Here is a 12887-nt window from a genome sequence, read left to right on the forward strand (position 1 = left end):
TTGCATAATCACAAACCTAATCCTATTCATCTGGCGACTTGTTAATCTACTACTCTACCTGAAATACTAGATTATATAATAAAATTAAATTCTTTTCCAATTACTTATATGGTTTCTAGAATTTTATTGACAATACATGTAATAATAATAGTTGTAAAAAGATAAGAAAAATAAATGTTTTTTTAATTACATTAGATTTTTATTTGATTTTATTTTTTTTAGTGTTGAATTTAATTATTATTTTTATTTAGATAATAATATAAATTATATTTTAAAATTTCATCTAACTATATAATTTTTTAATATAATATTAAAGTTTCAATTACCGAGTTTAAATCTTACTATTTTTATTTATTTAGTAAAAATCAATTATAAATTTTAATACTAGTTTGTATAAATTTTAATCTCAAAGAATATTGAAATTTTACTTTAATTAGACCTTTCTCCTTAACTTCAATTATGAAATATTTTCATACGGGATTAGAATTATCTTTTTGACAAACAAACTAATAATTTAAAATATTGAGTTTAGATGATTTTTTAACAAATAAGAATAGCTAGGTATTATTTCATGAGTTAGGTCTTGTTTGTTTACTAAAAATAATTTTTTTTAAGTGAATTTTTAGGAAAGTGAATTTCAAGAAATTAAATTATTTTCTAATGTTTGGTATTGTAATGAAAAATAAATTAAAATTTTTTTTTTAGTGTTTGGTTATGTTATGAAAAATAAGCTGGAAAATAACTTATTAATGTTTTATTTTTCTAAGTTTATTAAATCTTTCAAATTAAAAAATTGAATGAGAATAAAATTGAAAAAAAACTATAATTTTATAAATTATCTCAAATAAAATAAATAATAATTAAAATAATAGAGATCAAATCTGAAAAAAAAAATGAAAATATTCATATTCATATTTCATAAATTATTTTAAATAAAATAATTAATAGTCAAAAGAATGAGGATCAAATTTGATAGATAAAAAATTTTAATAAAAAAATGATAAGGAAAAAGTAAATAATAATTATAAAAATAAGAATCAAAATTAATATAAAAATTAAATTTTAAGAGATGAAATTAAATAATAAATATTCCAAACAAAATATATATAATAATAAAAAATTTAAGGATCAAATTTGATATAATTAACAAATAATATGATATTTTTAAATTTTTCATAACTTTCAAAAAGTATTTTTCATCTAAATTTTTCAAGAAAATATTTTAAAAAAAATTATGTCAATTTTTTCTTTAATTGAAAAGTGTTTTTCATTCAACTTTTCTAATAACAAAAAAATTTAAAAAAAATTTAAGAAATAATTTTTAAAAAATTACTTTTAAAAAAACAAATATATCCTTAATTTAAAATCTCATCCACTAAGGAGAGAATGCTAAATAAACTAGTTGAAGAATAAAGGAAAAGGTGTAATTGGATTTCGATATGAAAATTTGAAAAGTTCAGCGGAGAAGGGGAATTGAATATTTGAATTCCCATGCGTGCTTATCCTGCGAGATAAGACTAGAGAGCGAGGGTTGCTCTTTACGAGGGTCAACTTTATGGTCAAACCCAGCATAGCCTAGAAAAAAGAAAATCATTAAATTTCTGTCATTTAATACATGTGTTCTTTTTTATTATGTGACCTCAAAATAGTTCTAAGAAATTGAATCTGCTAAATTTTGAATTTATTTTTGTTTTTTAGCATGGATGTCATTAAAGTGCATAATCACAAACCTAATCCTATTCATCTGACGACTTGTTAATCTACTACTCTACTTGAAATACTAGATTATATAATTAAATTAAATTCTTTTCCAAATACTTATATGGTTTCTAGAATTTTAGTGACAATACATGTAATAATAATAGTTGTAACAACTGAAAAAAGTTTATCAAAAATGAAATTAATTAAATCTTATTGAAGAACAACAATGTTACAAGAAACATTAAATATATCAACCATATTATCTATAGAAAATGATCTTCTAGTAAAGCTAGATTTTAAAATTTTGATTAGCCAATTTACGTCTTAAAAAGCAAGAAAAATAGTTAAAAAAATAATATAAAAGATTTTGATTTGAACACGATTCAACCTGTAAAAAATTTATTGTTTATAATTAATATTTTTAGACTATTTTAATACATTAATATTAAAAAAATAAAAAAAAAATATTTTAATATATTTTTAAATTAAAAAAATTTAAATCATAACTACTATTATAATTCTAAACAAATATTCATCTTTCTGGAAGGTGGAAAAGAAATTGGTATGAAATTAGCTTCTTTGGAACCTTATACAAGTTTCAGGTGAAAATGCATCCATCAAGAAGTTGAAAAGAAAATGGGTCCATCAGGCAGCCCACAATATAAGAAAGAAGAAAAGTAGCATTGTGCTTCAGACACGCAAACACAAATGGTGGAAAACTCAACTTAGCATTTAATATCAATTGAGTACCAAACTTTTTATTTTTTCAATTTTACCCTCATAAGTAATCAACATTACATATCATCCCTCCATCCATCAATGTATCATCAGAAGAAACTAAATCATCCTAAATGAAATTTTTTCTCCTCTCGGAGGGGATGGATGGATGGATGGAGGTGACATTGTGCCATGTAGACTATGTTTGGAGTAAATTGAATTAAATCAAAAGGTTTGGGATTTATCTTAAATTATATAATACGTTAGGGACTAAATGTAGGTTTTTTCTATAGGAAAAAACACGTGGAAACAATTGAGAAGGTAAAGCCAAAACAGCCTTAGAAACCGAACCAGAGAAAGATACAGAGAGAACACCACAAGATATACAGAGAAAGAAAACGATGGACACACTGCAAGAAGATGAAGAGTACAACTGGAGAGAAGTAAAGTTGCCTTCATTGATTCCAGTAATACCCGAACCAGGGCTAGAAAGGGAGACGGGGGAGAGAAGGAGAGGCAGAGACATACTTATAGCTATTGATCATGGACCTAATAGCAAGCACGCTTTTGACTGGGCTTTGATTCACCTTTGCAGACTAGCTGACACCCTACATCTTGTCCATGCTGTTTCGAGTATATATGTTGTGGATATCATGTTTGTATGTTCTGCATAATTGAGGTTTGGAATTTTGGCTTGATTTCTTTGATGGGTTATTTTAGGTGTGCAGAATACTGTTGTTTATGAGACAAGCCAGCAGCTCATGGAGAAGCTTGCCGTAGAGGCTTTGCAGGTTGCCATGGTTAGTGACCTCCCATTCTGTTTATATATATATAAAAGAAAGTATTTTTCTCCATTGTTATTTTTCGAGAGAGTAAATCTTGATTGAAAAATTAGAATAATAAGCGTTTTAAAGACAACGTTTTATTTTTCAACTGTTAATTATCTTGATTTTGCATGATCAAGTACAATTTGATTAGGTTCACAACGAATCTATTTCTGCATAAGTTTCACGACATATATGATCTCTGTTATTAATTGCTCTCCCTTGACTATTAAACCACTTGCTTTGGATTCATGAGCTAAGATGTTTTGATTCTTGTTCTTGTAATCTTACTCTAATTCATACTCTTGTAGTGATATGCAGAGTATCCAATTATCTTAACTTACATTATGTAGCTCTAAGTTCTTCAACTATTGATCAAGGGACAACAAATATCTCCACAGAAATTGATGTTTTCCCTCAATTTATTTTATTTCTTGTTTTTAATTAGGTGAGGACTGTGGCTCGGATTGTGCAAGGGGATGCTGGTAAGGTAATTTGCAATGAAGCCGAAAGGTTAAAGCCTGCAGCTGTAGTGATGAGTACCAGAGGCAGAAGCCTAGTTCAAAGGTAATTCCTTTTCTTTCTCTTACTCCTCTTCGTCTCTCTCTCGGTTCTCATCTGTATCTTTTTTCTGCAGTGTACTTCAGGGTAGTGTGAGTGAATATTGCTTCCACCATTGTAAAGCTGCACCTGTTATAATAGTTCCTGGGAAAGGTACTGCTTTCAAAATTAAAACCGTTTGTTTAGTTAGAACTGTCATGGAATTTTTATCAAGTTCGTATATTTATTATTGATTTCCAGAAGATGGAGATGAATCATTGATATAGCGGATTCAGAACTTGAAGGTCACGAATTTTGTTCGATTGATTGCGCCTGCGCCGGATAGTAAGGTTTTGAGGAAGTGTTTTGTCAAGATGTAACAAGTAATGTATGGTGGTAATTATTTGTGGTGTTTAGTATGTAGTAAGGATGTGTGTTTTATGTATAATTACTACACATTTGAATGATTATTGTTGAAGTTAGCTATAGCGTTCACTCTTCTTATTTCTTTGACTCGATGCATAACAGAGTAGAAATCGGAGGGCTGCTCCATTCTGCTAATTTTGTAGAATTTCTCTGTTTCTGCCTGGTGGAAGCAATTGAATGTCTAATGTAAAATTTCAAGGTTGCTCTTACAACATGCATGTCTCAATTATTCAGGCAGTCGAAATTTGAAAAATTGTGCAAGAAATCTCAAATATTTTATGTTTAACCTGTTTGAAAAGTGCTTCAGAAGCGGCAAGGCTTCGAAATTATGCTTCCGTAATGAAAAATATTTCATGGAACGGTATCATTTGGATCGAATTTATCCTGTTGATTGCGGGGAATCCCAGAAGTCTTGATGGTTGCTATAGTGGATCCTCGGTGTGGTCTGTTGGTCTGTACAGACCATCCCAATGTAGAATGGCTTGCTTTGTTAAGAAATAACTCTTGAGTTGGGAACTAACAGCTGATTCGATAAGTAGGCTTAACAGAGCTGGGATAAGAAGGCCATCAAGAAAGTTAAACAGCTATTTTAATCCAATAATTTAAGTAATGTTTTAATCCAACTATCCTAACCTGCTTCGTTAGGAAATAATCCTTGTGCTGGAAACAAACAACTGATTCGACAAACAGGCTTCTTGGAGCTGGTGTAAGAAGTCAACCAATAATACTCTCGAGTAAAAGTTTGCCGTGTTGTGTTTGAAACTTGTATTAATTAATTTTAATTAAAATAGAGAATAAGGGTGTTGAATTTCAAAATCATTATCATTTGCTTATTAAAATTTTGGTATTTTATAAAAAAATCATCTTAATTTAAAAGTTTAAATTATTATTTATGATATAATTTATATTATTCTATAGCACGTTTTTTTAAATAAAAATTATTTAAATTTAAAACTTACACACACTTATTATTTAATTAAAAAAAATTTAATATTATATTAAAAAATCAATTCAATTAAAAAATTTAAATTACTACTATATAAAAAGAGGTTGGCAGGCCTGAAATAGCACTGAACAAATAGCTCATGGATGCAAAGCTGCACGTTGTGATTTTCCTAAGATCCACTTTTAGTTAGTTTCTACACGTGTATAATGCATACAAGGAAAAATTCAACTTTGACGCCAAAGAGCTCAGCTGCCAATAAAAGAATCAAAAACCAATCTAAGATCAGAACTAAAACTTTGTTTGATTCTTTTGTTGGGTTTTGAACAATCACATTAATGAGTTCTAAAAATTTTGCAATGAGAGAAAAGCATACGTTGAAAGCGTTAGAAACCCTTGAAGAGGATGAAGAGTACAACTGGAAAGAAGTTACGTTACCTTCATTTATTCCTGTGGTACCGAAACCTGAACTCGATAGAGAAACAGGTGAAAGGAGGAGAGGCAGAGACATTGTGGTAGCCATTGATCATGGGCCTAACAGCAAACATGCATTTGATTGGGCCTTGATCCATCTTTGCCGCCTGGCTGACACCATTCATCTTGTTCATGCCATCCTAGGTATATATGTAATGAACAAAAATCATCCTGTCATCGGAATTCGATTTTGCCTATGTCAGTAGATTGTATGGATGCATTTCATTTTGGATTAAAATTTTGGATTCTTGTAGATATGAAAAATGTCCTTGTTTATGATACGACAGAGGGACTCCTGGAGAAGCTTGCCGTTTGAGGCATTGCAGGTGGCAATGGTCAGTATTTCGCAGATTGGTTAAATTTGTTCTATGATTTGAATGTAAAAGATTTAGAATTTAATTTCCTGTACCTCATCAGAAATGACAGAGAAAACTGCAAGACATAGAATTCATAAATAAAGGGTGGTTTCTTTCTTTTACTTCTAAAACTAATGGACATTGATGCTACATTACAGAAGATACCCGGATCATATATTTAATGTTGATGTATAAAAAGTAGGGATTGGATCCTATTCTTTTTCCTTGATCAATGAATAATTCATTATTAAAAAAAGGGACACATCAGATACAAACAAAATCATAATCGGTATGTTCGATGGATCTAGCCTTAATTAGAAGGGAACTTAGAGCTCTATAAATAAAAGAAAATTGGAAAAAATCATCCCTTTAATTTTTACAAAATTCAGTAGCTTCCTGCCTGTATTTCTGATTTGGTATTGCTGTGGAGTTTGGCACTAATCTCAGCTTTTGTGAAATTGTATCGAGGACTCATCCTTGGCCAATGTGGATGCTCTCTCTTGCTGTTTCTTTATGTGTTAGTTTATTCTCCAGTTAATAAATCTAGTTTTAGTGCAGTGCATTATGTTTATTTATGATCTCATTAGCAAAATCTGTATGGTTTATGCACAACTAGGTAAAAACTGTTGCTCGTATTGTAGAAGGGGATCCAGGTAAAGTAATCTGCCGGGAAGCAAACAGGTTAAAGCCAGCAGCTGTGGTCATGGGCACCAGAGGCAGAGGCTTAATCCAAAGGTTCTTTACTAGTTTTAATAGTATCCCTATTTGATGTTCTCTCTCTCTCCTTTTCTTGTCCATCTGTCTGATTGTGTCATTGCTGTATCATATAGTGTGCTGCAGGGTAGCGTGGGAGAGTATTGCTTGCACAACAGTAAAGTGCCTGTCATAATTGTTCCTGGAAAAGGTATTAAGATCTAACTTAGTTTATTCTTTCATTTCTCTTACATCGGATTTCAAACTTCGGAGACTTATAAATATGGTTTGCCTTTTCCGAAGCCGAGAGCGCACCGTTGATGTAGTGGAAATAGCAACAGCAGTTAAGAAATTGCAAGTCTTGTGATGGAAAAACATATTATCAGATATGCAATTAGTAAGTGTACTATTATTTACAATATTTTGTGTATGTCACTCCTCGTTAGCATGCATGAGTTTCTGGGGTGGGAATGCAAGTTGATCGAGTTGTAGTGTCGATTGAGAGCTTGAAGCAGGAAATCTTTTGTTCTTCATCCTTTTCTAAATGATGTGTCCGTGCTAGGTTTATTCAAGTAACCTGCTGTTGCAAAATTGTGGCATTTGATTAACTGGCTGCAGAAACTACTTCATGCCAACAATTGTGCTTTACAAGGATCGTCATTGTTAGTCTTCCCAATTTTTAGCAACTTGGCCTATTGTTCAAATTAGCAAGCGTTACAAGTTTCAGCTTCTACACAAAACTTGGTTTGTCTCAGGAATGGCGATTGCAATCGTAATTATGATTCCTACACTGCAGAATTGGATGGATAGGACTTCTTCAGGTTATTGTTTTACTAATTTTGTGGTCTGGCTAGCCTTGGCTCAAAATTATTTAACGAAGATAGATTTCCCACCATTATATATTCCATACTAATTTGAGCGCCGATCACGCTTGCATGGACCCAATATATCATGTTGCTTTGTCCAAAGAATCAAATATTAGATTTGTCTGGGCTATTTTCAGGATTCTGGTTACAATGTAAGGGCATAAACTTGGGAGAATACTAGCTCGAAACAATATCTTTAGTGACGAACTAAAATACACACACATAGCCAAAAGAATATTTGTGGGTTTTAGCAGAGAAACCTCAAAGATTATGATGAGAAAAAAACTTCAAAGAAAGCAAAAATGGGTCCAAGAAAGAGAAAAAAGGCTATATCATCTTTCACCATCCATAGAAATCAAAGAGAATCAAAGATATCTTGCCTTCGGATGAGGCCAGGCCCACCAATTTCACCATTCTATATGGCTTGAAAACAAAGGCAGCCTGAGGCTCTTGATAATCCAGGAACAAGAGGTGCCGTGATGGTGTAAGCAGTCTCTAGTGGTCCCCTGCGTATTGCCCAAACCAACTCTGAAAGGCTCCTTTCTTATTAATTAAGATTTGACTATTAGGAGGTATGTCTGTTGATAATGTGCATTCAAGACATATACTCTTCACATAGGCGCAGAGTAAACAACTGCATGTGAAAGTTCAAGCTTGCTATTTCACATTTTGGCCACCTAAACCATTAAAATGATGTCAAGATTGTAACTTCTGACCAAGAGAAGAAACGAGACGATAAGCCAATGTGAGCATACTACATTGAAAGTCTCCAAATGAAAATCTTCTGGGCTATTTCACCAATCTGGTGGCCAAGAGATACTTTGTCATAAAGATGGTTTTGGTTTGTTTTCTAAAACAGTAGAAAATAACAGATTCTTTTGAAGAAAACCGAATGCTTAAGTTTTTGCCTGGTCCTTTTCTCTGTTCGCTGAAACGAGTAGTTAATGGACTTCTGTATCTGCATAGCATTCTTGTCATCTTCTCTAGAATTGTCTACACTGGTATTGGGTACGTAGAGCTTTTAGAACACCTCTTGTAGTTATGCATGGACTTAGTAAAGTACTGGAGCCGTTACAGCATTGGTAGCGGTACATATGTCACCCTCTTTTGCTTTCTAAACGAAATAACAAACACAGAAAGTTCTTCTTTTGTATCATTTTATCAGAGATCTACAAAAACACGTTAAAGGAAGGAACTTAATTAGGGTCATTTTCAGGCTGATTATTGGCCTTTATGTTGCCTTGAAAGAAGAAACCTGTCAAATGGTTAGGAATTGAAGATTAAAGGGAGTTTTTAGTAATCTAGATGAGCTAATATGAGGGGGGTGTCCTCATTGTTTCCAGTCCTATTATGAGAAACGAAATTCCCATAAAACCCATAGTCGTGGGATGAATGACATGCCTTAGAAAAGAATGAAACCGGTGGCCCTAGTCTCGAATACAAGCTGGTCTGAGAATACCACTGTCTTGAATGTAGACGGGCGTTTTGCATATAGGCAAAATTAAACTCATCCGAGATATTTAAGGAGAGCCATAATGAGCAAACATAAATGCAATATGGCTGTATGCTAGGACATGGAAACCATTCTAACGGATTCTTGCTTCTTATCGTCAATTTATTGCCCAATTATCAAAGTCTCAATCAATCCATGTACAATTCTGCTCTGAAGGGAGCTGAGAAGGTCCACCAGTAGGCTCATGTCCTCTGGTTTTATTTAAACTTGTCACTGTGGTTCATACAACAGAGGGACAGCTTGTGCCATTGGACTAACAAGGACAAGTTTTGATGGAAATCACAATATACTCGTGGCCGTTCTTGCATGTTGACTTGTGGTTTGTTTCGCTTCCTCTGCGCTTTTCCTCTTCGGAAAAAAAATCCTATGAAAGGGGAAATTAGTCCGTGAAAAGGCCATACAATTCAAGATACTTTGTGAAGCAGGACCTTCGGTTTCCTTCCCTTCATTTTAAGTTCCATTGCCCTACCACTACTTAAACCTGCCTTCAACCCTAATTCTTTGGTCCCCCTCCATCGCTATCGACCATTTTTGTGTAATAGAAAATCATTATGGTGTGGTTGCTATATTTACAGTGCGAGAAAAAGAAACCTTGATGTTAATAGGTATCGCTTTTATTCATACTATGTGGAAAGTATACATACAAACTATATACGCTATGTACTAAGAGTAGTAAAAGAATCGGGAACAAAGGCAATGTGGAATAAAGTCTTCCGGAATTGTATAAATTGATATTCTGATTCACATCTCCATCTTCAGATTGCTAGCTTCAACAGAACCTGCAAAAGTTAATATGACAACTTTTAGAATCCATTGTTAATCTTACCCGAACATGAGTCATCGCAGTGTGTGATTAAAATGGGAGTTAGGGGAATTTAGGAACAGCAAAAGCCAGCCTCGTTATCTAATGGTTGCTCTTTCCTCCTACTAGTAGATTGAATTCCAACATGATAAACAATCATAATTATCAAGGTTATTTTGTTGTAAGAATTATAGACTTTGTCAAATTTTTACCAGGGGGCTCATTTTTGTACCATCAATTGGCAATAGATGGCCATAATGTCTTTACACAGTCAAAATGCTTCGCACCTTTAATTGGTTCTTCTTTATAATGAAAGAATTGTAAGAAACTCAAAAGTCATTGAAAAGAATTGGTGGTTTCGATCATTTTGTGCCATCAATTGGCAATAGATAGGAAGTTCTTTCTCCATCTCTATCACAACGACTCATTTTAGTCCCGAAGCAAAGTCATTAACTTTTGGGGGTTCTCTACGCTCTCCATCATTGGTAGTTAGAACCACTTTGCTTTGTTTTTAGCCTTCAGGATTTATCAGATCAATAAAGTGAAGATCAAAAAGACATGATAATTCTATCTTACCTGTAAATGGCTGAACTGGGAAGGTCGTTTGTCTCCCTTGCTCAAATACTACATTGTAAAGATTGTGTAGATCAGCATCCCAAGTTGGTGGGGCCTGGATTTGCTGCGAGATAAGATTAGAGGAAACTAAATTATATGAAAATAGAGATAACTGGACAGAAATAAAAAGTGAACAACGCATTACAGTGAAGCAGGATGAGTCAAGAAATGTTTCGGGAATAGATACGGGAGTACTAGTGGTCCTTCTAAGCCCCATATCAGGAGGATTTATCCCCATATCCAATCCACAGCATGAAACTAATTGTTGTTGTGCTGGATTAAATTGAAGGTATGCAGCGTTAGTCATATCCGGTGATATCCCAAATGTGGGGAAATTGGTTGAACAAGCAGGAAAAGCCTGTTGATTGAAACAGAAAGGAGTTCATCACTAACAAAATAAACTACTAACAAACACATGAAATTTTACTTTGGGTGATAAAGATCCAACTTGTGAAAGGATTTACTTACCTCTTTGGCAAATAAGCTGTCAATGTTGAAGTCAAGCCTTGGATTTACAGCAGCTAGTTTCATCGACAAGAACTATTCAAGAAATTGGGACAGGTAAATGTTATGTTTTGGAAGAACAATAGATAAGAATATTAATATTAAAAAATCACCAAAATCACTAATTACCTCTACTTGTCTCTGAAGAGATTGAACATAGTTAATGATTTCATCAAGCATGCCTGCCTTTCCTGTGATATTATTGCACCCTGGTACCAAATCTTGCAGATACTTCATTCTTTCACTGATTTTTTCTCTCCTCACCTGCACAACACACATGAATATATTAGGCAGGATTTCTAGGTGAAATCTGCAGAGCAGAGGGAAAAAGAAAGTATTAAAATTCCAACTCACTCTTTCAGCTAAGCTGTGGCTGTCGGTAGCTTGACCGCGACGTGCCCGGACATGAATGTAATCTGGCTTTTGAACCTCAGTTACTTTGGAATTGTCCTTCGAGGTCTCGGCAGAATTGTCTTTGTTACTGTTATTGTTTTTGTTGCTGTTGTTATTGCTGCTACTGCTTTTGTTGTTATTTTTCTCGGAGGTGTTTGACTCTCCTTCCTCCGCACGTCCTTTGATCCTTTTGTCCCTGGTGTCCTCTTCTGCAACAACCTATAGATCACACCCCCCAAAAACAAATATTAAAAAAAAATACACTTTCATTTACTATTCCAACAAAACCAGTCAAACAATTGAATTACTTGAAGATCCTTTGCTTAGAATGCTTTCATATCAAATTAAACAAAATTGCAATAAAAACAATGGAAACAATTTTACGGTGAAAATTCAAGATTCTTCAACGGGATTTCAAAGAAACAGTGATCACATACAAAAAAGAAAGACACACACACACACACACACACACACACCTTTGAGTTATTTTGCACCTTATCAAACTTTCTCTTCTTGGTACTCTCTTTGCCAACCCCGGAACTAATCTTATCTGACACAACAGACTCTGCACCTCTCACTGTAGCAGTAACCGTAGCCGCAGCGGCTAACCCCGGGGGGCAGCTAGAAGTCCTAGAAATGGCACCATAATTCAACTCAAAACCCAACCCATTAGTATAAGGAGGCCCAACACCAAACCCCACAACATGATCATTATGCCACCTATTATCCACCAAACCCGGGTCAGGTTTCACGGACCGGGTCACCACCTCACTTAACCCACCCTCATGAAACCCAGCTTGTTGGAACACCCTATTCAATTCACAAAAATAACTAATCTCTTGCTGTGGTAGCTGAACCTGATGCTGCTGTTGTTCTTGTTGCCATTTGATACGAGCCCTTTGTCTATCAAGCACTGTCATGTCTGTACAGTGCAGCATGTTATCTCCACCAGCTGATAACAAAGCTTTATTAATCATCAGTATCCCAACAAACCAATTCAAGAAACTATAAAAACAAAGAAAGAAAGCTAAATTATTTAACAATGAGGGTATCTAGCTGCTTAAGAGACTACAAAAACATTTTAGTAGTGTGGCACAGCTAATATATTGAAAAGATGCGTGTATAGAGAAGTGAAAAGTGGGGAGAAAAGAATGAGGTAAAGGGGGAGAAAGGGATGGTGGGGTATATATGGACGTAGAGAAAAAGAGGGCGTTGGCCGGAATTTGACACAGACTACTGGCCTGGACCTGGAGAGATAATTAAGAGAGAGAGTGAGGGGGTGGAAATACTGGGGCAGAGAGCCATCGAATGTATCCATAACCAGAGGCCGTGGGCAGTGGGGTCCACTGACATGACTGCCACGTGGTAGTGTTAGAAGCAAGAAAAAACGGCGATGGGGCCGGATGGATGGATGTTCGATGATGATGAGATTAGATTGTGTTAGATTAGGTTAAATTAGAAAGGGTGTTCAGTTGAGGATGCATGGGAAACCCTGCAATGGCGCGTAATATATATATATA

At 34.1% G+C, this 12887-nt stretch overlaps 2 protein-coding genes and 1 pseudogene across 4 annotated transcripts; 2 read left to right on the top strand and 1 right to left on the bottom strand.

Moving 5' to 3' along the window:
* Window positions 1–2739: 2739 nt before the first annotated feature.
* Window positions 2740–4417, top strand: LOC105134699 (uncharacterized). 2 transcript variants are annotated; one of them, XM_011039208.1, is made up of 5 exons: window positions 2740–3051; window positions 3139–3218; window positions 3691–3809; window positions 3880–3956; window positions 4044–4417. In XM_011039208.1, the coding sequence occupies exons 1-5, from the start codon at window positions 2820–2822 to the stop codon at window positions 4067–4069; spliced, it is 534 nt and encodes a 177-aa protein (XP_011037510.1). In that variant the 5' UTR covers window positions 2740–2819; the 3' UTR covers window positions 4070–4417. The 2 variants fall into 2 exon arrangements, with proteins under 2 accessions (XP_011037510.1, XP_011037511.1); XM_011039209.1 differs by having other exon boundaries at window positions 4047–4417.
* Window positions 4418–5504: 1087 nt separating this feature from the next.
* LOC105134700 (uncharacterized) lies at window positions 5505–7559 on the top strand (annotated as a pseudogene).
* A 2086-nt stretch (window positions 7560–9645) lies between these two features.
* On the bottom strand, window positions 9646–12624 carry LOC105134702 (transcription factor bHLH63). Of its 2 annotated transcripts, none has more exons than XM_011039210.1 (7): window positions 11844–12624; window positions 11329–11586; window positions 11104–11238; window positions 10939–11010; window positions 10616–10828; window positions 10432–10534; window positions 9646–9832 (listed from the first exon to the last, which is right to left on the bottom strand). In XM_011039210.1, the coding sequence occupies exons 1-7, from the start codon at window positions 12342–12344 to the stop codon at window positions 9795–9797; spliced, it is 1320 nt and encodes a 439-aa protein (XP_011037512.1). In that variant the 5' UTR covers window positions 12345–12624; the 3' UTR covers window positions 9646–9794. The 2 variants fall into 2 exon arrangements, with proteins under 2 accessions (XP_011037512.1, XP_011037513.1); XM_011039211.1 differs by having other exon boundaries at window positions 11862–12622.
* Between the last annotated feature and the right edge of the window lie 263 nt (window positions 12625–12887).

The sequence above is a fragment of the Populus euphratica genome, unplaced genomic scaffold (assembly GCF_000495115.2).
Source record: "Populus euphratica unplaced genomic scaffold, PopEup_1.0 scaffold91.1, whole genome shotgun sequence".
Lineage (NCBI taxonomy): Eukaryota > Viridiplantae > Streptophyta > Magnoliopsida > Malpighiales > Salicaceae > Populus > Populus euphratica.